Source organism: Lepisma saccharinum, chromosome 5 (genome assembly GCF_977018435.1).
Source record: "Lepisma saccharinum chromosome 5, izLepSacc3.1, whole genome shotgun sequence".
Classification (NCBI taxonomy): domain Eukaryota; kingdom Metazoa; phylum Arthropoda; class Insecta; order Zygentoma; family Lepismatidae; genus Lepisma; species Lepisma saccharinum.
In genome coordinates, this window is record NC_139233.1 from 81,605,851 (window position 1) to 81,631,931 (window position 26,081).

The 26,081-nt window shown below is 35.2% G+C and overlaps 5 protein-coding genes across 5 annotated transcripts; all 5 read left to right on the forward strand.

Annotated features, from left to right (window-relative positions):
* Nucleotides 1-14,372: 14,372 nt before the first annotated feature.
* LOC145988103 (uncharacterized) lies at nucleotides 14,373-14,996 on the forward strand. The gene has a single exon (XM_083122936.1). It carries the CDS (start codon nucleotides 14,373-14,375, stop codon nucleotides 14,994-14,996), a length of 624 nt encoding a protein of 207 aa, XP_082979062.1.
* Nucleotides 14,997-18,440: 3,444 nt separating this feature from the next.
* LOC145988104 (uncharacterized) lies at nucleotides 18,441-19,106 on the forward strand. Its single transcript, XM_083122937.1, has one exon. It carries the CDS (start codon nucleotides 18,441-18,443, stop codon nucleotides 19,104-19,106), a length of 666 nt encoding a protein of 221 aa, XP_082979063.1.
* Nucleotides 19,107-20,195: 1,089 nt separating this feature from the next.
* On the forward strand, nucleotides 20,196-20,594 carry LOC145988105 (protein CFDP2-like). The gene has a single exon (XM_083122938.1). The coding sequence runs from the start codon at nucleotides 20,196-20,198 to the stop codon at nucleotides 20,592-20,594; it is 399 nt and encodes a 132-aa protein (XP_082979064.1).
* Nucleotides 20,595-22,521: 1,927 nt separating this feature from the next.
* On the forward strand, nucleotides 22,522-23,187 carry LOC145988107 (uncharacterized). Its single transcript, XM_083122939.1, has one exon. It carries the CDS (start codon nucleotides 22,522-22,524, stop codon nucleotides 23,185-23,187), a length of 666 nt encoding a protein of 221 aa, XP_082979065.1.
* Nucleotides 23,188-24,276: 1,089 nt separating this feature from the next.
* LOC145988108 (protein CFDP2-like) lies at nucleotides 24,277-24,675 on the forward strand. The gene has a single exon (XM_083122940.1). It carries the CDS (start codon nucleotides 24,277-24,279, stop codon nucleotides 24,673-24,675), a length of 399 nt encoding a protein of 132 aa, XP_082979066.1.
* Nucleotides 24,676-26,081: the final 1,406 nt, after the last annotated feature.

Here is a 26,081-nt window from a genome sequence, read left to right on the forward strand (position 1 = left end):
AAAACGAAGAATGCTATAATAGACTTCACACCAATAAATGAGAGAATATGCACCATGAGGGTCAAAGGGAGACTGTTTAATATCACAGCAATCTGTGTTTATTCATCAAATGAAGAGACTGATTAGGAGACGAAAGATAAGTTTTATGATAAATTGGAGTAGGTATACGATACAGCACCACAACATGTTGTAAATTTAATAATTGGTGATGTAAATGCCAAAATAGGAAAAGAAGACATTTTTAGAAAAACAATTGGCAAAGAAAGTTTACACAGTGAAAGTAATGATAATGGACTACGTATAATAGACTTTGCCGTAAGTCAAACAATGGTGGTTAAAAGTACTCAGCTACAAAGAAAAAACATAAAGAAGGAAACCTGGATTTCACCAGATGGGGAGACAAAAATCCAGATAGATCATGTGATAATAGATGACAGACACTCATCAGATATAACAGATATCAGTAGCTGCAGAGGGGCAGATTGTGGATCTGACCACTTTCTAGTCAGAATCAAATATAGACAAAGAATCGCCTGTTATAGAAATAGTAAAGGAAAGAAACAGGAAAAATATGTTACAACGAAAGTAATAAAAGATAAAAGATAGAGTGTAAGATATAAAGAGACATTTAAGAAGAGATTGGATTAGAAGGAAGAGGAATGGCAAGATTCTGATATAGAGGGAAGATGGAAAGCAATAAGAGACAGCATTCAACAACCTGCATAAAAGGTACTGGGTAAGAAGAATGCAAGAGAAGAAACGATTGGTGGGATGAGGAATGCTATAAAGCTATAAAAGAAAGAAAGGACGCAACATTAAAGACTATAAACAGAAATACAAAAGGAAATAGACAAGTGTTCAAAGAGAAGAGAAGTTTGGCCGATAAAATGTGCAGAAGAATGAAATGAGAGTACGACAAGCAAAAATTAGTAGAGATAGAAACGACATGGAAAGTTAAGGAAAAGAGAGATTACTTCTTGAAACTGAAAGAAGAGAAGAAAGGATTTCAACCTAGAGTTGCATTTTGCAAAGATAAGGAGTGCAATCTGATAGGAGATAAGGAAGGTATTTTGAACAGATGGGCAGAGTACTTTAGTGAACGTTTGAATGGAGATAAGAATGAACTAGATAAGGAGAATGAGGATATGGGAGATAGAGTGGAAAAAAGAACCTTGAGGATGGAAGAGGAAGATGAAGCTGACATGGAAATGGAAGAGACTACTAAAGATTTGATTAAGCCCCCTTCAAGGCAAGAGGTTAAAGAAGCAATTAGAGAACTAGCAAACAATAAAGACTTAGGTGACGATATTATAAATGCAGAACTATTGAACTTAGGAGGGAACATTGTAGTGGATAAATTAGAAGAACTATACAAACAAATATGGGAAGAAGAAAGAATGCCACAACAATGGGGAAGAGGAATTATATGTTCAATACATAAAAGTAAAGACAAAACAGTATGTGAAAACTTCAGAGGTATCACACTCCTCAATATGGCATATAAAGCATTTGCTAAGATACTAGTCGGGAGACTCACACCACTAGCTGAAAAGATGATTGGAGATTATCAATGTGGTTTTAGGAGAAATAGGTCAACTACAGATCAAATTTATTCAATTAGAATGATAATGGAAAATGCTATGAATACAATATAGACCTGCATCAACTTTTCATAGACTTCAGACAGGCATATGACAGCGTCAAGAGAAACAGACTCCTAAAAATCATGAAAGAAATGAAAATACCAATGAAATTATTTAAATTAACAGGAATGACATTAAGCAATACAACAAATAAGGTAAAGATTGAAGGAGAACTTTCAAGAGATTTCCAAATAGAGAGAGGAGTGAAACAAGGAGATGTTATGTCAACCCTGTTATTCAATATAACATTGGAAAAGGCAATTAGACATTTAAGCATAAATCCAGGAGGTTCAATCTTTAACAGGATGAGTCAGTGCCTAGCTTATGCAGTTGATATTGATCTCATATCACGAAAAAAACAAAAACAGAACTAAATAACGAATTTAAAAACTAGTAGAGAATGCAGAGAATATTGGATTACTAATCAATGTACAAAAGACTAAATACATGCTTGAATCAAGAAAAGAGACCACAGCTTATGAAAGAACGAAAAAAGGTAGGAGATAAAGAATTTGAAAAATGTGATAAGTTTAAGTACTTAGGATCTATAATAAACAAAACAAACAATGTATCTGAGGAAAGTAAGGCAAGAATAGCTGCAGTCAATAGATGTTCACTGGGACTCAAGAAAGTCTTCTCCTTTAAAAGATATAAGCAGAAAAAACCAGATTAATATATACAAAACAAAACAATTGTACGCCCAGTAGTGACATATGGGTCAGAAACTTGGACGTTAGTGGAAAAGGACGAGGAGTTGCTAAGAGGATGGGAGCGGAAGATTTTGAGAAGAATTTTTGGGCCGGTGAGAGAGGAGGAGTTTTGGTGGATGAGAACAAACGATGAAATACAAGAACTATATAATAATTCAGATATTGTAACAGAGATCAAGTGTGGACGAATTAGATGGCTGGGACATGTATGGCGAATGGAAGATTGTAGAGTGCCAAAGACGGTGTTAACAGGAGGACCAGGTGGAAGAAGAGGAAAAGGAAGACCTAGAAAAAGATGGCTCGAAGATATAGAGGGAGACCTGAGAAAACTGAAAGTCCGGAGAAGGAGGAGGAAGGCGATGGATCGAGACGACTGGAGGCTCGTCGTGGAGGAGGCCAAGGCACTGCAAGAGCTGTAGCGGCAAGGAGTAAGTAAGTAAGCCAGAAATAATTTTGATAAAAATGTTGTATTATTATGATTTTCAGAGCCTAAAAAGCATTTTAATTCTGACATTTCGCCTATAGGATTCGTGTTCAATGCTGATACTCGTTTGAAACTCATTTTCTTTACAGACCAAACCAGAGATGATTTTCATAAGATTGTTGTATTTTTATGCTTTTCAGAGCGTGAAAAGGGTTTTAATTCTGACATTTCGACTATAGGATCAAAACTTGATTTTTCGATAAATTCACTTTCAATTCTAGTACTCGTTTGAAACTCATTTTCTCTACAAACCAAGCCAGAGATGATTTTCTTTAAAATGTTGAATTATTATGCTTTTCAGAGCCTGAAAAACGTTGTAATTATGACACTTCAACCTTAGGATCAAAACTTGATTTTTCGAGAAATTCACGTTCAATTCTAGTACTCGTTTGAAACTAATTTTCTTCACAGACCAAGCCAGAGATGATTTTCTTTAGAATGTTGAATTATTATGCTTCTCAGAGCCTGAAAATGCGTTTTAATTCTGACATTTCGACTATAGGATGAAAACTTGATTTTTCGATTAATTCACGTTCAATTCTAGTACTCCTTTGAAATTCATTTTCTCTACAGACCAAGCCAGAGTTGATTTTCATTAAAATGTTTAATTATTATGCTTTTCAGAACCTGAAAAGAATTTTAATTCTGACATTTGGATAATAGGATGAATACTTGATTTTTCGGGAAATTCGTGTTCAATGCTGTTATTCGTTTGAAACTCATTTTCTCTACATAACATGCCAGATATGATTTTCTTAGAAATGTTGTATGATTATGTTTTTCAGAGTCTGAAAAGCGTTTTATTTCTCACATATCGTGTATAGGTTAAAAACTTGATATTTGAAAAATTCGTGTTCAAGTCTGATATTCGCTTGAAACTCTTTCTCACTATAGGCCAAGCCAGAGAAGATTTTCTTGTAAGGCCGACACCCTTACCTTGTAAAAGAACAATCTGATGAGAAGCCAATAGGCGAGCCTCGAAACGATGGCTTTATAAGAAAACGACAAGGACAGACCAGGAACCTGAGAACGGTCAATAAATAAAGGACAATTAGTATCGCAACATGGAATGTACGCACCTTAAAGAAACCAGGGGCACTGAGAGTAGTTAAAGAAATTGCTGAGAAATATGGGATCAATATAATGGCAGTGCAAGAGAAAAGGTGGAAAGGACAGTCCACTTTCAGGTCAGAAAACGACATAGTGTTCAACAGTGGTGGAAACGGAAAGAAATATGGAACAGGGTTTATCGTTGATAAGAAAACGAAGAATGCTATAATAGACTTCACACCAATAAATGAGAGAATATGCACCATGAGGGTCAAAGGGAGACTGTTTAATATCACAGCAATCTGTGTTTATTCATCAAATGAAGAGACTGATGACGAGACCAAAGATAAGTTTTATGATAAATTGGAGTACGTATACGATACAGCACCACAACATGATGTAAATTTAATAATTGGAGATGTAAATGCCAAAATAGGAAAAGAAGACATTTTTAGAAAAACAATTGGCAAAGAAAGTTTACACAGTGAAAGTAATGTTAACGGACTACGTATAATAGACTTTGCCGTAAGTCAAACAATGGTGGTTAAAAGTACTCAGCTACAAAGAAAAAACATAAAGAAGGAAACCTGGATTTCACTAGATGGGGAGACAAAAATCCAGATAGATCATGTGATAATAGATGACAGACACTCATCAGATATAACAGATATCAGTAGCTGCAGAGGGGCAGATTGTGGATCTGACCACTTTCTAGTCAGAATCAAATATAGACAAAGAATCGCCTGTTATAGAAATAGTAAAGGAAAGAAACAGGAAAAATATGTTACAACGAAGGTAATAAAAGATAAAAGATAGAGTGTAAGATATAAAGAGACATTAAAGAAGAGATTGGATTAGAAGGAAGAGGAATGGCAAGATTCTGATATAGAGGGAAGATGGAAAGCAATAAGAGACAGCATTCAACAACCTGCATAAAAGGTACTGGGTAAGAAGAATGCAAGAGAAGAAACGATTGGTGGGATGAGGAATGCTATAAAGCTATAAAAGAAAGAAAGGACGCAACATTAAAGACTATAAACAGAAATACAAAAGGAAATAGACAAGTGTTCAAAGAGAAGAGAAGTTTGGCCGATAAAATGTGCAGAAGAATGAAATGAGAGTACGACAAGCAAAAATTAGTAGAGATAGAAACGACATGGAAAGTTAAGGAAAAGAGAGATTACTTCTTGAAACTGAAAGAAGAGAAGAAAGGATTTCAACCTAGAGTTGCATTTTGCAAAGATAAGGAGTGCAATCTGATAGGAGATAAGGAAGGTATTTTGAACAGATGGGCAGAGTACTTTAGTGAACGTTTGAATGGAGATAAGAATGAACTAGATAAGGAGAATGAGGATATGGGAGATAGAGTGGAAAAAAGAACCTTGAGGATGGAAGAGGAAGATGAAGCTGACATGGAAATGGAAGAGACTACTAAAGATTTGATTAAGCCCCCTTCAAGGCAAGAGGTTAAAGAAGCAATTAGAGAACTAGCAAACAATAAAGACTTAGGTGACGATATTATAAATGCAGAACTATTGAACTTAGGAGGGAACATTGTAGTGGATAAATTAGAAGAACTATACAAACAAATATGGGAAGAAGAAAGAATGCCACAACAATGGGGAAGAGGAATTATATGTTCAATACATAAAAGTAAAGACAAAACAGTATGTGAAAACTTCAGAGGTATCACACTCCTCAATATGGCATATAAAGCATTTGCTAAGATACTAGTCGGGAGACTCACACCACTAGCTGAAAAGATGATTGGAGATTATCAATGTGGTTTTAGGAGAAATAGGTCAACTACAGATCAAATTTATTCAATTAGAATGATAATGGAAAATGCTATGAATACAATATAGACCTGCATCAACTTTTCATAGACTTCAGACAGGCATATGACAGCGTCAAGAGAAACAGACTCCTAAAAATCATGAAAGAAATGAAAATACCAATGAAATTATTTAAATTAACAGGAATGACATTAAGCAATACAACAAATAAGGTAAAGATTGAAGGAGAACTTTCAAGAGATTTCCAAATAGAGAGAGGAGTGAAACAAGGAGATGTTATGTCAACCCTGTTATTCAATATAACATTGGAAAAGGCAATTAGACATTTAAGCATAAATCCAGGAGGTTCAATCTTTAACAGGATGAGTCAGTGCCTAGCTTATGCAGTTGATATTGATCTCATATCACGAAAAAAACAAAAACAGAACTAAATAACGAATTTAAAAACTAGTAGAGAATGCAGAGAATATTGGATTACTAATCAATGTACAAAAGACTAAATACATGCTTGAATCAAGAAAAGAGACCACAGCTTATGAAAGAACGAAAAAAGGTAGGAGATAAAGAATTTGAAAAATGTGATAAGTTTAAGTACTTAGGATCTATAATAAACAAAACAAACAATGTATCTGAGGAAAGTAAGGCAAGAATAGCTGCAGTCAATAGATGTTCACTGGGACTCAAGAAAGTCTTCTCCTTTAAAAGATATAAGCAGAAAAAACCAGATTAATATATACAAAACAAAACAATTGTACGCCCAGTAGTGACATATGGGTCAGAAACTTGGACGTTAGTGGAAAAGGACGAGGAGTTGCTAAGAGGATGGGAGCGGAAGATTTTGAGAAGAATTTTTGGGCCGGTGAGAGAGGAGGAGTTTTGGTGGATGAGAACAAACGATGAAATACAAGAACTATATAATAATTCAGATATTGTAACAGAGATCAAGTGTGGACGAATTAGATGGCTGGGACATGTATGGCGAATGGAAGATTGTAGAGTGCCAAAGACGGTGTTAACAGGAGGACCAGGTGGAAGAAGAGGAAAAGGAAGACCTAGAAAAAGATGGCTCGAAGATATAGAGGGAGACCTGAGAAAACTGAAAGTCCGGAGAAGGAGGAGGAAGGCGATGGATCGAGACGACTGGAGGCTCGTCGTGGAGGAGGCCAAGGCACTGCAAGAGCTGTAGCGGCAAGGAGTAAGTAAGTAAGCCAGAAATAATTTTGATAAAAATGTTGTATTATTATGATTTTCAGAGCCTAAAAAGCATTTTAATTCTGACATTTCGCCTATAGGATTCGTGTTCAATGCTGATACTCGTTTGAAACTCATTTTCTTTACAGACCAAACCAGAGATGATTTTCATAAGATTGTTGTATTTTTATGCTTTTCAGAGCGTGAAAAGGGTTTTAATTCTGACATTTCGACTATAGGATCAAAACTTGATTTTTCGATAAATTCACGTTCAATTCTAGTACTCGTTTGAAACTCATTTTCTCTACAGACCAAGCCAGAGATGATTTTCTTTAAAATGTTGAATTGTTATGCTTTTCAGAGCCTGAAAAGCGTTGTAATTATGACATTTCAACCTTAGGATCAAAACTTGATTTTTCGAGAAATTCACGTTCAATTCTAGTACTCGTTTGAAACTCATTTTCTTCACAGACCAAGCCAGAGATGATTTTCTTTAGAATGTTGAATTATTATGCTTCTCAGAGCCTGAAAATGCGTTTTAATTCTGACATTTCGACTATAGGATGAAAACTTGATTTTTCGATTAATTCACGTTCAATTCTAGTACTCCTTTGAAATTCATTTTCTCTACAGACCAAGCCAGAGTTGATTTTCATTAAAATGTTTAATTATTATGCTTTTCAGAACCTGAAAAGAGTTTTAATTCTGACATTTGGATAATAGGATGAATACTTGATTTTTCGGGAAATTCGTGTTCAATGCTGTTATTCGTTTGAAACTCATTTTCTCTACATAACATGCCAGATATGATTTTCTTAGAAATGTTGTATGATTATGTTTTTCAGAGTCTGAAAAGCGTTTTATTTCTTACATATCGTGTATAGGTTAAAAACTTGATATTTGAAAAATTCGTGTTCAAGTCTGATATTCGCTTGAAACTCTTTCTCACTATAGGCCAAGCCAGAGAAGATTTTCTTGTAAGGCCGACACCCTTACCTTGTAAAAGAACAATCTGATGAGAAGCCAATAGGCGAGCCTCGAAACGATGGCTTTATAAGAAAACGACAAGGACAGACCAGGAACCTGAGAACGGTCAATAAATAAAGGACAATTAGTATCGCAACATGGAATGTACGCACCTTAAAGAAACCAGGGGCACTGAGAGTAGTTAAAGAAATTGCTGAGAAATATGGGATCAATATAATGGCAGTGCAAGAGAAAAGGTGGAAAGGACAGTCCACTTTCAAGTCAGAAAACGACATAGTGTTCAACAGTGGTGGAAACGGAAAGAAATATGGAACAGGGTTTATCGTAGATAAGAAAACGAAGAATGCTATAATAGACTTCACACCAATAAATGAGAGAATATGCACCATGAGGGTCAAAGGGAGACTGTTTAATATCACAGCAATCTGTGTTTATTCATCAAATGAAGAGACTGATGACGAGACCAAAGATAAGTTTTATGATAAATTGGAGTACGTATACGATACAGCACCACAACATGATGTAAATTTAATAATTGGAGATGTAAATGCCAAAATAGGAAAAGAAGACATTTTTAGAAAAACCATTGGCAAAGAAAGTTTACACAGTGAAAGTAATGTTAACGGACTACGTATAATAGACTTTGCCGTAAGTCAAACAATGGTGGTTAAAAGTACTCAGCTACAAAGAAAAAACATAAAGAAGGAAACCTGGATTTCACTAGATGGGGAGACAAAAATCCAGATAGATCATGTGATAATAGATGACAGACACTCATCAGATATAACAGATATCAGTAGCTGCAGAGGGGCAGATTGTGGATCTGACCACTTTCTAGTCAGAATCAAATATAGACAAAGAATCGCCTGTTATAGAAATAGTAAAGGAAAGAAACAGGAAAAATATGTTACAACGAAGGTAATAAAAGATAAAAGATAGAGTGTAAGATATAAAGAGACATTAAAGAAGAGATTGGATTAGAAGGAAGAGGAATGGCAAGATTCTGATATAGAGGGAAGATGGAAAGCAATAAGAGACAGCATTCAACAACCTGCATAAAAGGTACTGGGTAAGAAGAATGCAAGAGAAGAAACGATTGGTGGGATGAGGAATGCTATAAAGCTATAAAAGAAAGAAAGGACGCAACATTAAAGACTATAAACAGAAATACAAAAGGAAATAGACAAGTGTTCAAAGAGAAGAGAAGTTTGGCCGATAAAATGTGCAGAAGAATGAAATGAGAGTACGACAAGCAAAAATTAGTAGAGATAGAAACGACATGGAAAGTTAAGGAAAAGAGAGATTACTTCTTGAAACTGAAAGAAGAGAAGAAAGGATTTCAACCTAGAGTTGCATTTTGCAAAGATAAGGAGTGCAATCTGATAGGAGATAAGGAAGGTATTTTGAACAGATGGGCAGAGTACTTTAGTGAACGTTTGAATGGAGATAAGAATGAACTAGATAAGGAGAATGAGGATATGGGAGATAGAGTGGAAAAAAGAACCTTGAGGATGGAAGAGGAAGATGAAGCTGACATGGAAATGGAAGAGACTACTAAAGATTTGATTAAGCCCCCTTCAAGGCAAGAGGTTAAAGAAGCAATTAGAGAACTAGCAAACAATAAAGACTTAGGTGACGATATTATAAATGCAGAACTATTGAACTTAGGAGGGAACATTGTAGTGGATAAATTAGAAGAACTATACAAACAAATATGGGAAGAAGAAAGAATGCCACAACAATGGGGAAGAGGAATTATATGTTCAATACATAAAAGTAAAGACAAAACAGTATGTGAAAACTTCAGAGGTATCACACTCCTCAATATGGCATATAAAGCATTTGCTAAGATACTAGTCGGGAGACTCACACCACTAGCTGAAAAGATGATTGGAGATTATCAATGTGGTTTTAGGAGAAATAGGTCAACTACAGATCAAATTTATTCAATTAGAATGATAATGGAAAATGCTATGAATACAATATAGACCTGCATCAACTTTTCATAGACTTCAGACAGGCATATGACAGCGTCAAGAGAAACAGACTCCTAAAAATCATGAAAGAAATGAAAAATACCAATGAAATTATTTAAATTAACAGGAATGACATTAAGCAATACAACAAATAAGGTAAAGATTGAAGGAGAACTTTCAAGAGATTTCCAAATAGAGAGAGGAGTGAAACAAGGAGATGTTATGTCAACCCTGTTATTCAATATAACATTGGAAAAGGCAATTAGACATTTAAGCATAAATCCAGGAGGTTCAATCTTTAACAGGATGAGTCAGTGCCTAGCTTATGCAGTTGATATTGATCTCATATCACGAAAAAAACAAAAACAGAACTAAATAACGAATTTAAAAACTAGTAGAGAATGCAGAGAATATTGGATTACTAATCTATGTACAAAAGACTAAATACATGCTTGAATCAAGAAAAGAGACCACAGCTTATGAAAGAACGAAAAAAGGTAGGAGATAAAGAATTTGAAAAATGTGATAAGTTTAAGTACTTAGGATCTATAATAAACAAAACAAACAATGTATCTGAGGAAAGTAAGGCAAGAATAGCTGCAGTCAATAGATGTTCACTGGGACTCAAGAAAGTCTTCTCCTTTAAAAGATATAAGCAGAAAAAACCAGATTAATATATACAAAACAAAACAATTGTACGCCCAGTAGTGACATATGGGTCAGAAACTTGGACGTTAGTGGAAAAGGACGAGGAGTTGCTAAGAGGATGGGAGCGGAAGATTTTGAGAAGAATTTTTGGGCCGGTGAGAGAGGAGGAGTTTTGGTGGATGAGAACAAACGATGAAATACAAGAACTATATAATAATTCAGATATTGTAACAGAGATCAAGTGTGGACGAATTAGATGGCTGGGACATGTATGGCGAATGGAAGATTGTAGAGTGCCAAAGACGGTGTTAACAGGAGGACCAGGTGGAAGAAGAGGAAAAGGAAGACCTAGAAAAAGATGGCTCGAAGATATAGAGGGAGACCTGAGAAAACTGAAAGTCCGGAGAAGGAGGAGGAAGGCGATGGATCGAGACGACTGGAGGCTCGTCGTGGAGGAGGCCAAGGCACTGCAAGAGCTGTAGCGGCAAGGAGTAAGTAAGTAAGCCAGAAATAATTTTGATAAAAATGTTGTATTATTATGATTTTCAGAGCCTAAAAAGCATTTTAATTCTGACATTTCGCCTATAGGATTCGTGTTCAATGCTGATACTCGTTTGAAACTCATTTTCTTTACAGACCAAACCAGAGATGATTTTCATAAGATTGTTGTATTTTTATGCTTTTCAGAGCGTGAAAAGGGTTTTAATTCTGACATTTCGACTATAGGATCAAAACTTGATTTTTCGATAAATTCACGTTCAATTCTAGTACTCGTTTGAAACTCATTTTCTCTACAGACCAAGCCAGAGATGATTTTCTTTAAAATGTTGAATTGTTATGGTTTTCAGAGCCTGAAAAGCGTTGTAATTATGACATTTCAACCTTAGGATCAAAACTTGATTTTTCGAGAAATTCACGTTCAATTCTAGTACTCGTTTGAAACTCATTTTCTTCACAGACCAAGCCAGAGATGATTTTCTTTAGAATGTTGAATTATTATGCTTCTCAGAGCCTGAAAATGCGTTTTAATTCTGACATTTCGACTATAGGATGAAAACTTGATTTTTCGATTAATTCACGTTCAATTCTAGTACTGCTTTGAAATTCATTTTCTCTACAGACCAAGCCAGAGTTGATTTTCATTAAAATGTTTAATTATTATGCTTTTCAGAACCTGAAAAGAGTTTTAATTCTGACATTTGGATAATAGGATGAATACTTGATTTTTCGGGAAATTTGTGTTCAATGCTGATATTCGTTTGAAACTCATTTTCTCTACATAACATGCCAGATATGATTTTCTTAGAAATGTTGTATGATTATGTTTTTCAGAGTCTGAAAAGCGTTTTATTTCTGACATATCGTGTATAGGTTAAAAACTTGATATTTGAAAAATTCGTGTTCAAGTCTGATATTCGCTTGAAACTCTTTCTCACTATAGGCCAAGCCAGAGAAGATTTTCTTGTAAGGCCGACACCCTTACCTTGTAAAAGAACAATCTGATGAGAAGCCAATAGGCGAGCCTCGAAACGATGGCTTTATAAGAAAACGACAAGGACAGACCAGGAACCTGAGAACGGTCAATAAATAAAGGACAATTAGTATCGCAACATGGAATGTACGCACCTTAAAGAAACCAGAGGCACTGAGAGTAGTTAAAGAATTTGCTGAGAAATATGAGATCAATATAATGGCAGTGCAAGAGAAAAGGTGGAAAGGACAGTCCACTTTCAGGTCAGAAAACTACATAGTGTTCAACAGTGGTGGAAACGGAAAGAAATATGGAACAGGGTTTATCGTAGATAAGAAAACGAAGAATGCTATAATAGACTTCACACCAATAAATGAGAGAATATGCACCATAAGGGTCAAAGGGTCACAGCAATCTGTGTTTATTCATCAAATGAAGAGACTGATGACGAGACCAAAGATAAGTTTTATGATAAATTGGAGTACGTATACGATACAGCACCACAACATGATGTAAATTTAATAATTGGAGATGTAAATGCCAAAATAGGAAAAGAAGACATTTTTAGAAAAACAATTGGCAAAGAAAGTTTACACAGTGAAAGTAATGTTAATGGACTACGTATAATAGACTTTGCCGTAAGTCAAACAATGGTGGTTAAAAATACTCAGCTACAAAGAAAAAACATAAAGAAGGAAACCTGGATTTCACTAGATGGGGAGACAAAAATCCAGATAGATCATGTGATAATAGATGACAGACACTCATCAGATATAACAGATATCAGTAGCTGCAGAGGGGCAGATTGTGGATCTGACCACTTTCTATTCAGAATCAAATATAGACAAAGAATCGCCTGTTATAGAAATAGTAAAGGAAAGAAACAGGAAAAATATGTTACAACGAAGGTAATAAAAGATAAAAGATAGAGTGTAAGATATAAAGAGACATTAAAGAAGAGATTGGATTAGAAGGAAGAGGAATGGCAAGATTCTGATATAGAGGGAAGATGGAAAGCAATAAGAGACAGCATTCAACAACCTGCATAAAAGGTACTGGGTAAGAAGAATGCAAGAGAAGAAACGATTGGTGGGATGAGGAATGCTATAAAGCTATAAAAGAAAGAAAGGACGCAACATTAAAGACTATAAACAGAAATACAAAAGGAAATAGACAAGTGTTCAAAGAGAAGAGAAGTTTGGCCGATAAAATGTGCAGAAGAATGAAATGAGAGTACGACAAGCAAAAATTAGTAGAGATAGAAACGACATGGAAAGTTAAGGAAAAGAGAGATTACTTCTTGAAACTGAAAGAAGAGAAGAAAGGATTTCAACCTAGAGTTGCATTTTGCAAAGATAAGGAGTGCAATCTGATAGGAGATAAGGAAGGTATTTTGAACAGATGGGCAGAGTACTTTAGTGAACGTTTGAATGGAGATAAGAATGAACTAGATAAGGAGAATGAGGATATGGGAGATAGAGTGGAAAAAAGAACCTTGAGGATGGAAGAGGAAGATGAAGCTGACATGGAAATGGAAGAGACTACTAAAGATTTGATTAAGCCCCCTTCAAGGCAAGAGGTTAAAGAAGCAATTAGAGAACTAGCAAACAATAAAGACTTAGGTGACGATATTATAAATGCAGAACTATTGAACTTAGGAGGGAACATTGTAGTGGATAAATTAGAAGAACTATACAAACAAATATGGGAAGAAGAAAGAATGCCACAACAATGGGGAAGAGGAATTATATGTTCAATACATAAAAGTAAAGACAAAACAGTATGTGAAAACTTCAGAGGTATCACACTCCTCAATATGGCATATAAAGCATTTGCTAAGATACTAGTCGGGAGACTCACACCACTAGCTGAAAAGATGATTGGAGAATATCAATGTGGTTTTAGGAGAAATAAGTCAACTACAGATCAAATTTTTTTCAATTAGAATGATAATGGAAAAATGCTATGAATACAATATAGACCTGCATCATCTTTTCATAGACTTCAGACAGGCATATGACAGCGTCAAGAGAAACAGACTCCTAAAAATCATGAAAGAAATGAAAATACCAATGAAATTATTTAAATTAACAGGAATGACATTAAGCAATACAACAAATAAGGTAAAGATTGAAGGAGAACTTTCAAGAGATTTCCAAATAGAGAGAGGAGTGAAACAAGGAGATGTTATGTCAACCCTGTTATTCAATATAGCATTGGAAAAGGCAATTAGACATTTAAGCATAAATCCAGGAGGTACAATCTTTAACAGGATGAGTCAGTGCCTAGCTTATGCAGTTGATATTGATCTCATATCATGAAAAAAACAAAAACAGAACTAAATAACGAGTTTAAAAAACTAGAAGAGAATGCAGAGAATATAGGATTACAAATCAATGTACAAAAGACTAAATACATGCTTGCATCAAGAAAAGAGACCACAGCTAATGAAAGAACGAAAAAGGAAGGAGATAAAGAATTTGAAAAATGTGATAACTTTAAGTACCTAGGATCGATAATAAACAAAACAAACATTGTATCTGAGGAAATTAGGGCAAGAATAGTTGCAGGCAATAGATGTTCACTGGGACTCAAGAAAATCTTCTCCTCCAAAGATATAAGCAGAAAAAACCAGATTAATATATACAAAACAATTGTACGCCCAGTAGGGTCAGAAACTTGGACGTTAGTGGAAAAGGACGAAGAGTTGCTAAGAGGATGGGAGCGGAAGATTTTGAGAAGAATTTTTGGGCCGGTGAGAGAGGAGGAGTTTTGGTGGATGAGAACAAACGATGAAATACAAGAACTATATAATAATTCAGATATTGTAACAGAGATCAAGTGTGGACGAATTAGATGGCTGGGACATGTATGGCGAATGGAAGATTGTAGAGTGCCAAAGACGGTGTTAACAGGAGGACCAGGTGGAAGAAGAGGAAAAGGAAGACCTAGAAAAAGATGGCTCGAAGATATAGAGGGAGACCTGAGAAAACTGGGAGTCCGGAGAAGGAGGAGGAAGGCGATGGATCGAGACGACTAGAGGCTCGTCGTGGAGGAGGCCAAGGTACTGCAAGAGCTGTAGCGGCAAGGAGTAAGTAAGTAAGCCAGAAATAATTTTGATAAAAATGTCGTATTATTATGATTTTCAGAGCCTAAAAAGCATTTTAATTCTGACATTTCGCCTATAGGATTCGTGTTCAATGCTGATACTCGTTTGAAACTCATTTTCTTTACAGACCAAACCAGAGATGATTTTCATAAGAATGTTGTATTTTTATGCTTTTCAGAGCGTGCAAAGGGTTTTAATTCTGACATTTCAACTATAGGATCAAAACTTGATTTTTCGATAAATTCACGTTCAATTCTAGTACTCGTTTGAAACTCATTTTCTCTACAGACCAAGCCAGAGATGATTCTCTTTAAAATGTTGAATTATTATGCTTTTCAGAGCTTGAAAAGCGTTGTAATTATGACACTTCAACCTTAGGATGAAAACTTGATTTTTCGAGAAATTCACGTTTAATTCTAGTACTCGTTTGAAACTCATTTTCTTCACAGACCAAACCAGAGATGATTTTCTTTAGAATGTTGAATTATTATGCTTATCAGAGCCTGAAAAGCGTTTTAATTCTGATATTTCGACTATAGGATGAAAACTTGATTTTTCGATAAATTCACATTCAATTCTAGTACTCCTTTGAAATTCATTTTCTCTACAGACCAAGCCAAAGTTGATTTTCATTAAAATGTTTAATTATTATGCTTTTCAGAACCTGAAAAGCGTTTTAATTCTGACATTTGGATAATAGGATGAATACTTGATTTTTCGGGAAATTCGTGTTCAGTGCTGATATTCGTTTGAAACTCATTTTCTCTACATAACAAGCCAGATATGATTTTCTTAGAAATGTTGTATGATTATGTTTATCAGAGTCTGAAAAGCGTTTTATTTCTGACATATCGTGTATAGGTTAAAAACTTGATATTTGAAAAATTCGTGTTCAAGTCTGATATTCGCTTGAAACTCTTTCTTACTATAGGCCAAGCCAGAGAAGATTTTCTTGTAAGGCCGACACCCTTACCTTGTAAAAGAACAATCTGATGAGAAGCCAATAGGCGAGCCTCGAAACGATGGATTTATAAGAAAACGACAAGGACAGACCAGGAACCTGAGAACGGTCAATAAAGAAAGGACAATTAGTATCGCAACATGGAATGTACGCACCTTAAAGAAACCAGGGGCACTGAGAGTAGTTAAAGAAATTGCTGAGAAATATGGGATCAATATAATGGCAGTGCAAGAGAAAAGGTGGAAAGGACAGTCCAGTTTCAGGTCAGAAAACGACATAGTGTTCAACAGTGGTGGAAACGGAAAGAAATATGGAACAGGGATTATCGTAGATAAGAAAACGAAGAATGCTATAATAGACTTCACACCAATAAATGAGAGAATATGCACCATGAGGGTCAAAGGGAGACTGTTTAATATCACAGCAATCTGTGTTTATTCATCAAAAGAAGAGACTGATGACGAGACCAAAGATAAGTTTTATGATAAATTGGAGTACGTATACGATACAGCACCACAACATGATGTAAATTTAATAATTGGAGATGTAAATGCCAAAATAGGAAGAGAAGACATTTTTAGAAAAACAATTCGCAAAGAAAGTTTACACAGTGAAAGTAATGATAATGGACTACCTATAATAGACTTTGCCGTTGGTGGTTAAAAGTACTCAGCTACAAAGAAAAAACATAAAGAAGGAAACCTAGATTTCACGAGATGGGGAGACAAAAAACCAGATAGATCATGTGATAATAGATGACAGACACTCATCAGATATAACAGATATCAGTAGCTGCAGAGGGGCAGATTGTGGATCTGACCACTTTCTAGTCAGAATCAAATATAGACAAAGAATCGCCTGTTATAGAAATAGTAAAGGAAAGAAACAGGAAAAATATGTTACAACGAAGGTAATAAAAGATAAAAGATAGAGTGTAAGATATAAAGAGACAGTAAAGAAGAGATTGGAAGAGAAGGAAGAGGAATGGCAAGATTCTGATATAGAGGGAAGATGGAAAGCAATAAGAGACAGCATTCAACAAGCTGCATAAAAAGTTCTGGGTAAGAAGAATGCAAGAGAAGAAACGATTGGTGGGATGAGGAATGCTATAAAGCTATAAAAGAAAGAAAGGACGCAACGTTAAAGACTATAAACAGAAATACAAAAGGAAATAGATAAGTGTTCAAAGAGAAGAGAAGTGTATCCGATAAAATGTGCAGAAGAAAGAAAAGAGAGTACTACAAGCAAAAATTAGTAGAGATAGAAACGACTTGGAAAGTTAAGGAAAAGAGAGATTACTTCTTGAAACTGAAAGAAGAGAAGAAAGGATTTCAACCTAGAGTTGCATTTTGCAAAGACAAGGAGTGCAATCTGATAGGAGATAAGGAAGGTATTTTGAACAGATGGGCAGAGTACTTTAGTGAACGTTTGAATGGAGATAAGAATGAACTAGATAAGGAGAATGAGGATATGGGAGATAGAGTGGAAAAAAGAACCTTGAGGATGGAAGAGGAAGATGAAGCTGACATGGAAATGGAAGAGACTACTAAAGATTTGATTAAGCCCCTTCAAGGCAAGAGGTTAAAGAAGCAATTAGAGAACTAGCAAACAATAAAGACCTAGGTGACGATAATATAAATGCAGAACTATTGAACTTAGGAGGGAACATTGTAGTGGATAAATTAGAAGAACTATACAAACAAATATTGGAAGAAGAAAGAATGCCACAACAATGGGGAAGAGGAATTATATGTTCAATACATAAAAGTAAAGACAAAACAGTATGTGAAAACTTCAGAGGTATCACACTCCTCAATATGGCATATAAAGCATCTGCTAAGATACTAGTCGGGAGACTCACACCACTAGCTGAAAAGATGATTGGAGAATATCAATGTGGTTTTAGGAGAAATAGGTCAACTACAGATCAAATTTATTCAATTAGAATGATAATGGAAAATGCTATGAATACAATATAGACCTGCATCAACTTTTCATAGACTTCAGACAGGCATATGACAGCGTCAAGAGAAACAGACTCCTAAAAATCATGAAAGAAATGAAAATACCAATGAAATTATTTAAATTAACAGGAATGACATTAAGCAATACAACAAATAAGGTAAAGATTGAAGGAGAACTTTCAAGAGATTTCCAAATAGAGAGAGGAGTGAAACAAGGAGATGTTATGTCAACCCTGTTATTCAATACAACATTGGAAAAGGCAATTAGACATTTAAGCATAAATCCAGGAGGTACAATCTTTAACAGGATGAGTCAGTGCCTAGCTTATGCAGTTGATATTGATCTCATATCACGAAAAAAACAAAAACAGAACTAAATAACGAGTTTAATAACTATTAGAGAATGCAGAGAATATTGGATTACTAATAAATGAACAAAAGACTAAATACATGCTTGAATCAAGAAAAGAGACCACAGCTTATGAAAGAACGAAAAAGGTAGGAGATAAAGAATTTGAAAAATGTGATAAGTTTAAGTACTTAGGATCGATAATAAACAAAACAAACAATGTATCTGAGGCAATTAGGGCAAGAATAGTTGCAGGCAATAGATGTTCACTGGGACTCAAGAAAGTCTTCTCCTCCAAAGATATAAGCAGAAAAAAACAGATTAATATATACAAAACAATTGTACGCCCAGTAGGGTCAGAAACTTGGACGTTAGTGGAAAAGGACGAAGAGTTGCTAAGAGGATGGGAGCGGAAGATTTTGAGAAGAATTTTTGGGCCGGTGAGAGAGGAGGAGTTTTGGTGGATGAGAACAAACGATGAAATACAAGAACTATATAATAATTCTGATATTGTAACAGAGATCAAGTGTGGACGAATTAGATGGCTGGGACATGTATGGCGAATGGAAGATTGTAGAGTGCCAAAGACGGTGTTAACAAGAGGACCAGGTGGAAGAAGAGGAAAAGGAAGACCTAGAAAAAGATTGCTCGAAGATATAGAGGGAGACCTGAGAAAACTGGGAGTCCGGAGAAGGAGGAGGAAGGCGATGGATAGAGACGACTGGAGGCTCGTCGTGGAGGAGGCCAAGGCACTGCAAGAGCTGTAGCGGCAAGGAGTAAGTAAGTAAGCCAGAAATAATTTTGATAAAAATGTTGTATTATTATGATTTTCAGAGCCTAAAAAGCATTTTAATTCTGACATTTCGCCTATAGGATTCGTGTTCAATGCTGATACTCGTTTCAAACTCATTTTCTTTACAGACCAAACCAGAGATAATTTTCCTAAGAATGTTGTATTTTTATGCTTTTCAGAGCGTGAAAAGGGTTTTAATTCTGACATTTCGACTATAGGATCAAAACTTGATTTTTCGATAAATTCACTTTCAATTCTAGTACTCGTTTGAAACTCATTTTCTCTACAAACCAAGCCAGAGATGATTTTCTTTAAAATGTTGAATTATTATGCTTTTCAGAGCCTGAAAAACGTTGTAATTATGACACTTCAACCTTAGGATCAAAACTTGATTTTTCGAGAAATTCACGTTCAATTCTAGTACTCGTTTGAAACTAATTTTCTTCACAGACCAAGCCAGAGATGATTTTCTTTAGAATGTTGAATTATTATGCTTCTCAGAGCCTGAAAATGCGTTTTAATTCTGACATTTCGACTATAGGATGAAAACTTGATTTTTCGATTAATTCACGTTCAATTCTAGTACTCCTTTGAAATTCATTTTCTCTACAGACCAAGCCAGAGTTGATTTTCATTAAAATGTTTAATTATTACGCTTTTCAGAACCTGAAAAGAGTTTTAATTCTGACATTTGGATAATAGGATGAATACTTGATTTTTCGGGAAATTCGTGTTCAATGCTGATATTCGTTTGAAACTCATTTTCTCTACATAACATGCCAGATATGATTTTCTTAGAAATGTTGTATGATTATGTTTTTCAGAGTCTGAAAAGCGTTTTATTTCTGACATATCGTGTATAGGTTAAAAACTTGATATTTGAAAAATTCGTGTTCAAGTCTGATATTCGCTTGAAACTCTTTCTCACTATAGGCCAAGCCAGATAAGATTTTCTTGGAAGGCCGACACCCTTACCTTGTAAAAGAACAATCTGATGAGAAGCCAATAGGCGAGCCTCGAAACGATGGATTTATAAGAAAAAAGACAAGGACAGACCAGGAACATGAGAACGGTCAATAAAGAAAGGACAATTAGTATCGCAACATGGAATGTACGCAACTTAAAGAAACCAGGGGCACTGAGAGTAGTTAGAAAAATTGCTGAGAAATATGGAATCAATATAATGGCAGTGCAAGAGAAAAGGTGGAAAGGACAGTCCACTTTCAGGTCAGAAAACGACATAGTGTTCAACAGTGGTGGAAACGGAAAGAAATATGGAACAGGGTTTATCGTAGATAAGGAAACGAAGAATGCTATAATAGACTTCACACCAATAAATGAGAGAATATGCACCATGAGGGTCAAAGGGAGACTGTTTAATATCACAGCAATCTGTGTTTATTCATCAAATGAAGAGACTGATGACGAGACGAAAGATAAGTTTTATGATAAATTGGAGTAGGTATACGATACAGCACCACAACATGTTGTAAATTTAATAATTGGAGATGTAAATGCCAAAATAGGAAAAGAAGACATTTTTAGAAAAACAATTGGCAAAGAAAGTTTACACAGTGAAAGTAATGATAATGGACTACGTATAATAGACTTTGCCGTAAGTCAAACAATGGTGGTTAAAAGTACTCAGCTACAAAGAAAAAACATAAAGAAGGAAACCTGGATTTCACCAGATGGGGAGACAAAAATCCAGATAGATCATGTGATAATAGATGACAGACACTCATCAGATATAACAGATATCAGTAGCTGCAGAGGGGCAGATTGTGGATCTGACCACTTTCTAGTCAGAATCAAATATAGACAAAGAATCGCCTGTTATAGAAATAGTAAAGGAAAGAAACAGGAAAAATATGTTACAACGAAGGTAATAAAAGATAAAAGATAGAGTGTAAGATATAAAGAGACAGTAAAGAAGAGATTGGAAGAGAAGGAAGAGGAATGGCAAGATTCTGATATAGAGGGAAGATGGAAAGCAATAAGAGACAGCATTCAACAAGCTGCATAAAAAGTTCTGGGTAAGAAGAATGCAAGAGAAGAAACGATTGGTGGGATGAGGAATGCTATAAAGCTATAAAAGAAAGAAAGGACGCAACGTTAAAGACTATAAACAGAAATACAAAAGGAAATAGATAAGTGTTCAAAGAGAAGAGAAGTGTATCCGATAAAATGTGCAGAAGAAAGAAAAGAGAGTACTACAAGCAAAAATTAGTAGAGATAGAAACGACTTGGAAAGTTAAGGAAAAGAGAGATTACTTCTTGAAACTGAAAGAAGAGAAGAAAGGATTTCAACCTAGAGTTGCATTTTGCAAAGACAAGGAGTGCAATCTGATAGGAGATAAGGAAGGTATTTTGAACAGATGGGCAGAGTACTTTAGTGAACGTTTGAATGGAGATAAGAATGAACTAGATAAGGAGAATGAGGATATGGGAGATAGAGTGGGAAAAAGAACCTTGAGGATGGAAGAGGAAGATGAAGCTGACATGGAAATGGAAGAGACTACTAAAGATTTGATTAAGCCCCTTCAAGGCAAGAGGTTAAAGAAGCAATTAGAGAACTAGCAAACAATAAAGACCTAGGTGACGATAATATAAATGCAGAACTATTGAACTTAGGAGGGAACATTGTAGTGGATAAATTAGAAGAACCATACAAACAAATATTGGAAGAAGAAAGAATGCCACAACAATGGGGAAGAGGAATTATATGTTCAATACATAAAAGTAAAGACAAAACAGTATGTGAAAACTTCAGAGGTATCACACTCCTCAATATGGCATATAAAGCATTTGCTAAGATACTAGTCGGGAGACTCACACCACTAGCTGAAAAGATGATTGGAGAATATCAATGTGGTTTTAGGAGAAATAGGTCAACTACAGATCAAATTTATTCAATTAGAATGATAATGGAAAATGCTATGAATACAATATAGACCTGCATCAACTTTTCATAGACTTCAGACAGGCATATGACAGCGTCAAGAGAAACAGACTCCTAAAAATCATGAAAGAAATGAAAATACCAATGAAATTATTTAAATTAACAGGAATGACATTAAGCAATACAACAAATAAGGTAAAGATTGAAGGAGAACTTTCAAGAGATTTCCAAATAGAGAGAGGAGTGAAACAAGGAGATGTTATGTCAACCCTGTTATTCAATACAACATTGGAAAAGGCAATTAGACATTTAAGCATAAATCCAGGAGGTACAATCTTTAACAGGATGAGTCAGTGCCTAGCTTATGCAGTTGATATTGATCTCATATCACGAAAAAAACAAAAACAGAACTAAATAACGAGTTTAATAACTATTAGAGAATGCAGAGAATATTGGATTACTAATAAATGAACAAAAGACTAAATACATGCTTGAATCAAGAAAAGAGACCACAGCTTATGAAAGAACGAAAAAGGTAGGAGATAAAGAATTTGAAAAATGTGATAAGTTTAAGTACTTAGGATCGATAATAAACAAAACAAACAATGTATCTGAGGCAATTAGGGCAAGAATAGTTGCAGGCAATAGATGTTCACTGGGACTCAAGAAAGTCTTCTCCTCCAAAGATATAAGCAGAAAAAAACAGATTAATATATACAAAACAATTGTACGCCCAGTAGGGTCAGAAACTTGGACGTTAGTGGAAAAGGACGAAGAGTTGCTAAGAGGATGGGAGCGGAAGATTTTGAGAAGAATTTTTGGGCCGGTGAGAGAGGAGGAGTTTTGGTGGATGAGAACAAACGATGAAATACAAGAACTATATAATAATTCTGATATTGTAACAGAGATCAAGTGTGGACGAATTAGATGGCTGGGACATGTATGGCGAATGGAAGATTGTAGAGTGCCAAAGACGGTGTTAACAAGAGGACCAGGTGGAAGAAGAGGAACAGGAAGACCTAGAAAAAGATGGCTCGAAGATATAGAGGGAGACCTGAGAAAACTGGGAGTCCGGAGAAGGAGGAGGAAGGCGATGGATAGAGACGACTGGAGGCTCGTCGTGGAGGAGGTCAAGGCACTGCAAGAGCTGTAGCGGCAAGGAGTAAGTAAGTAAGCCAGAAATAATTTTGATAAAAATGTTGTATTATTATGATTTTCAGAGCCTAAAAAGCATTTTAATTCTGACATTTCGCCTATAGGATTCGTGTTCAATGCTGATACTCGTTTGAAACTCATTTTCTTTACAGACCAAACCAGAGATAATTTTCCTAAGAATGTTGTATTTTTATGCTTTTCAGAGCGTGAAAAGGGTTTTAATTCTGACATTTCGACTATAGGATCAAAACTTGATTTTTCGATTAATTCACTTTCAATTCTAGTACTCGTTTGAAACTCATTTTCTCTACAAACCAAGCCAAAGATGATTTTCTTTAAAATGTTGAATTATTATGCTTTTCAGAGCCTGAAAAACGTTGTAATTATGACACTTCAACCTTAGGATCAAAACTTGATTTTTCGAGAAATTCACGTTCAATTCTAGTACTCGTTTGAAACTCATTTTCTTCACAGACCAAGCCAGAGATGATTTTCTTTAGAATGTTGAATTATTATGCTTCTCAGAGCCTGAAAATGCGTTTTAATTCTGACATTTCGACTATAGGATGAAAACTTGATTTTTCGATTAATTCACGTTCAATTCTAGTACTCCTTTGAAATTCATTTTCTCTACAGACCAAGCCAGAGTTGATTTTCATTAAAATGTTTAATTATTACGCTTTTCAGAACCTGAAAAGAGTTTTAATTCTGACATTTGGATAATAGGATGAATACTTGATTTTTCGGGAAATTCGTGTTCAATGCTGATATTCGTTTGAAACTCATTTTCTCTACATAACATGCCAGATATGATTTTCTTAGAAATGTTGTATGATTATGTTTTTCAGAGTCTGAAAAGCGTTTTATTTCTGACATATCGTGTATAGGTTAAAAACTTGATATTTGAAAAATTCGTGTTCAAGTCTGATATTCGCTTGAAACTCTTTCTCACTATAGGCCAAGCCAGATAAGATTTTCTTGGAAGGCCGACACCCTTACCTTGTAAAAGAACAATCTGATGAGAAGCCAATAGGCGAGCCTCGAAACGATGGATTTATAAGAAAAAAGACAAGGACAGACCAGGAACATGAGAACGGTCAATAAAGAAAGGACAATTAGTATCGCAACATGGAATGTACGCAACTTAAAGAAACCAGGGGCACTGAGAGTAGTTAGAAAAATTGCTGAGAAATATGGAATCAATATAATGGCAGTGCAAGAGAAAAGGTGGAAACGACAGTCCACTTTCAGGTCAGAAAACGACATAGTGTTCAACAGTGGTGGAAACGGAAAGAAATATGGAACAGGGTTTATCGTAGATAAGAAAATGAAGAATGCTATAATAGACTTCACACCAATAAATGAGAGAATATGCACCATGAGGGTCAAAGGGAGACTGTTTAATATCACAGCAATCTGTGTTTATTCATCAAATGAAGAGACTGATGACGAGACGAAAGATAAGTTTTATGATAAATTGGAGTAGGTATACGATACAGCACCACAACATGTTGTAAATTTAATAATTGGAGATGTAAATGCCAAAATAGGAAAAGAAGACATTTTTAGAAAAACAATTGGCAAAGAAAGTTTACACAGTGAAAGTAATGTTAATGGACTACGTATAATAGACTTTGCCGTAAGTCAAACAATGGTGGTTAAAAGTACTCAGCTACAAAGAAAAAACATAAAGAAGGAAACCTGGATTTCACCTGATAGGGAGACAAAAATCTAGATAGATCATGTGATAATAGATGACAGACACTCATCAGATATAACAGATATCAGTAGCTGCAGAGGGGCAGATTGTGGATCTGACCACTTTCTAGTCAGAATCAAATATAGACAAAGAATCGCCTGTTATAGAAATAGTAAAGGAAAGAAACAGGAAAAATATGTTACAACGAAAGTAATAAAAGATAAAAGATAGAGTGTAAGATATAAAGAGACATTTAAGAAGAGATTGGATTAGAAGGAAGAGGAATGGCAAGATTCTGATGTAGAGGGAAGATGGAAAGCAATAAGAGACAGCATTCAACAACCTGCATAAAAGGTACTGGGTAAGAAGAATGCAAGAGAAGAAACGATTGGTGGGATGAGGAATGCTATAAAGCTATAAAAGAAAGAAAGGACGCAACATTAAAGACTATAAACAGAAATACAAAAGGAAATAGACAAGTGTTCAAAGAGAAGAGAAGTTTGGCCGATAAAATGTGCAGAAGAATGAAAAGAGAGTACGACAAGCAAAAATTAGTAGAGATAGAAACGACATGGAAAGTTAAGGAAAAGAGAGATTACTTCTTGAAACTGAAAGAAGAGAAGAAAGGATTTCAACCTAGAGTTGCATTTTGCAAAGATAAGGAGTGCAATCTGATAAGAGATAAGGAATGTATTTTGAACAGATGGGCAGAGTACTTTAGTGAACGTTTGAATGGAGATAAGAATGAACTAGATAAGGAGAATGAGGATATGGGAGATAGAGTGGAAAAAAGAACCTTGAGGATGGAAGAGGAAGATGAAGCTGACATGGAAATGGAAGAGACTACTAAAGATTTGATTAAGCCCCCTTCAAGGCAAGAGGTTAAAGAAGCAATTAGAGAACTAGCAAACAATAAAGACTTAGGTGACGATATTATAAAAGCAGAACTATTGAACTTAGGAGGGAACATTGTAGTGGATAAATTAGAACAACTATACAAACAAATATGGGAAGAAGAAAGAATGCCACAACAATGGGGAAGAGGAATTATATGTTCAATACATAAAAGTAAAGACAAAACAGTATGTGAAAACTTCAGAGGTATCACACTCCTCAATATGGCATATAAAGCATTTGCTAAGATACTAGTCGGGAGACTCACACCACTAGCTGAAAAGATGATTGGAGAATAT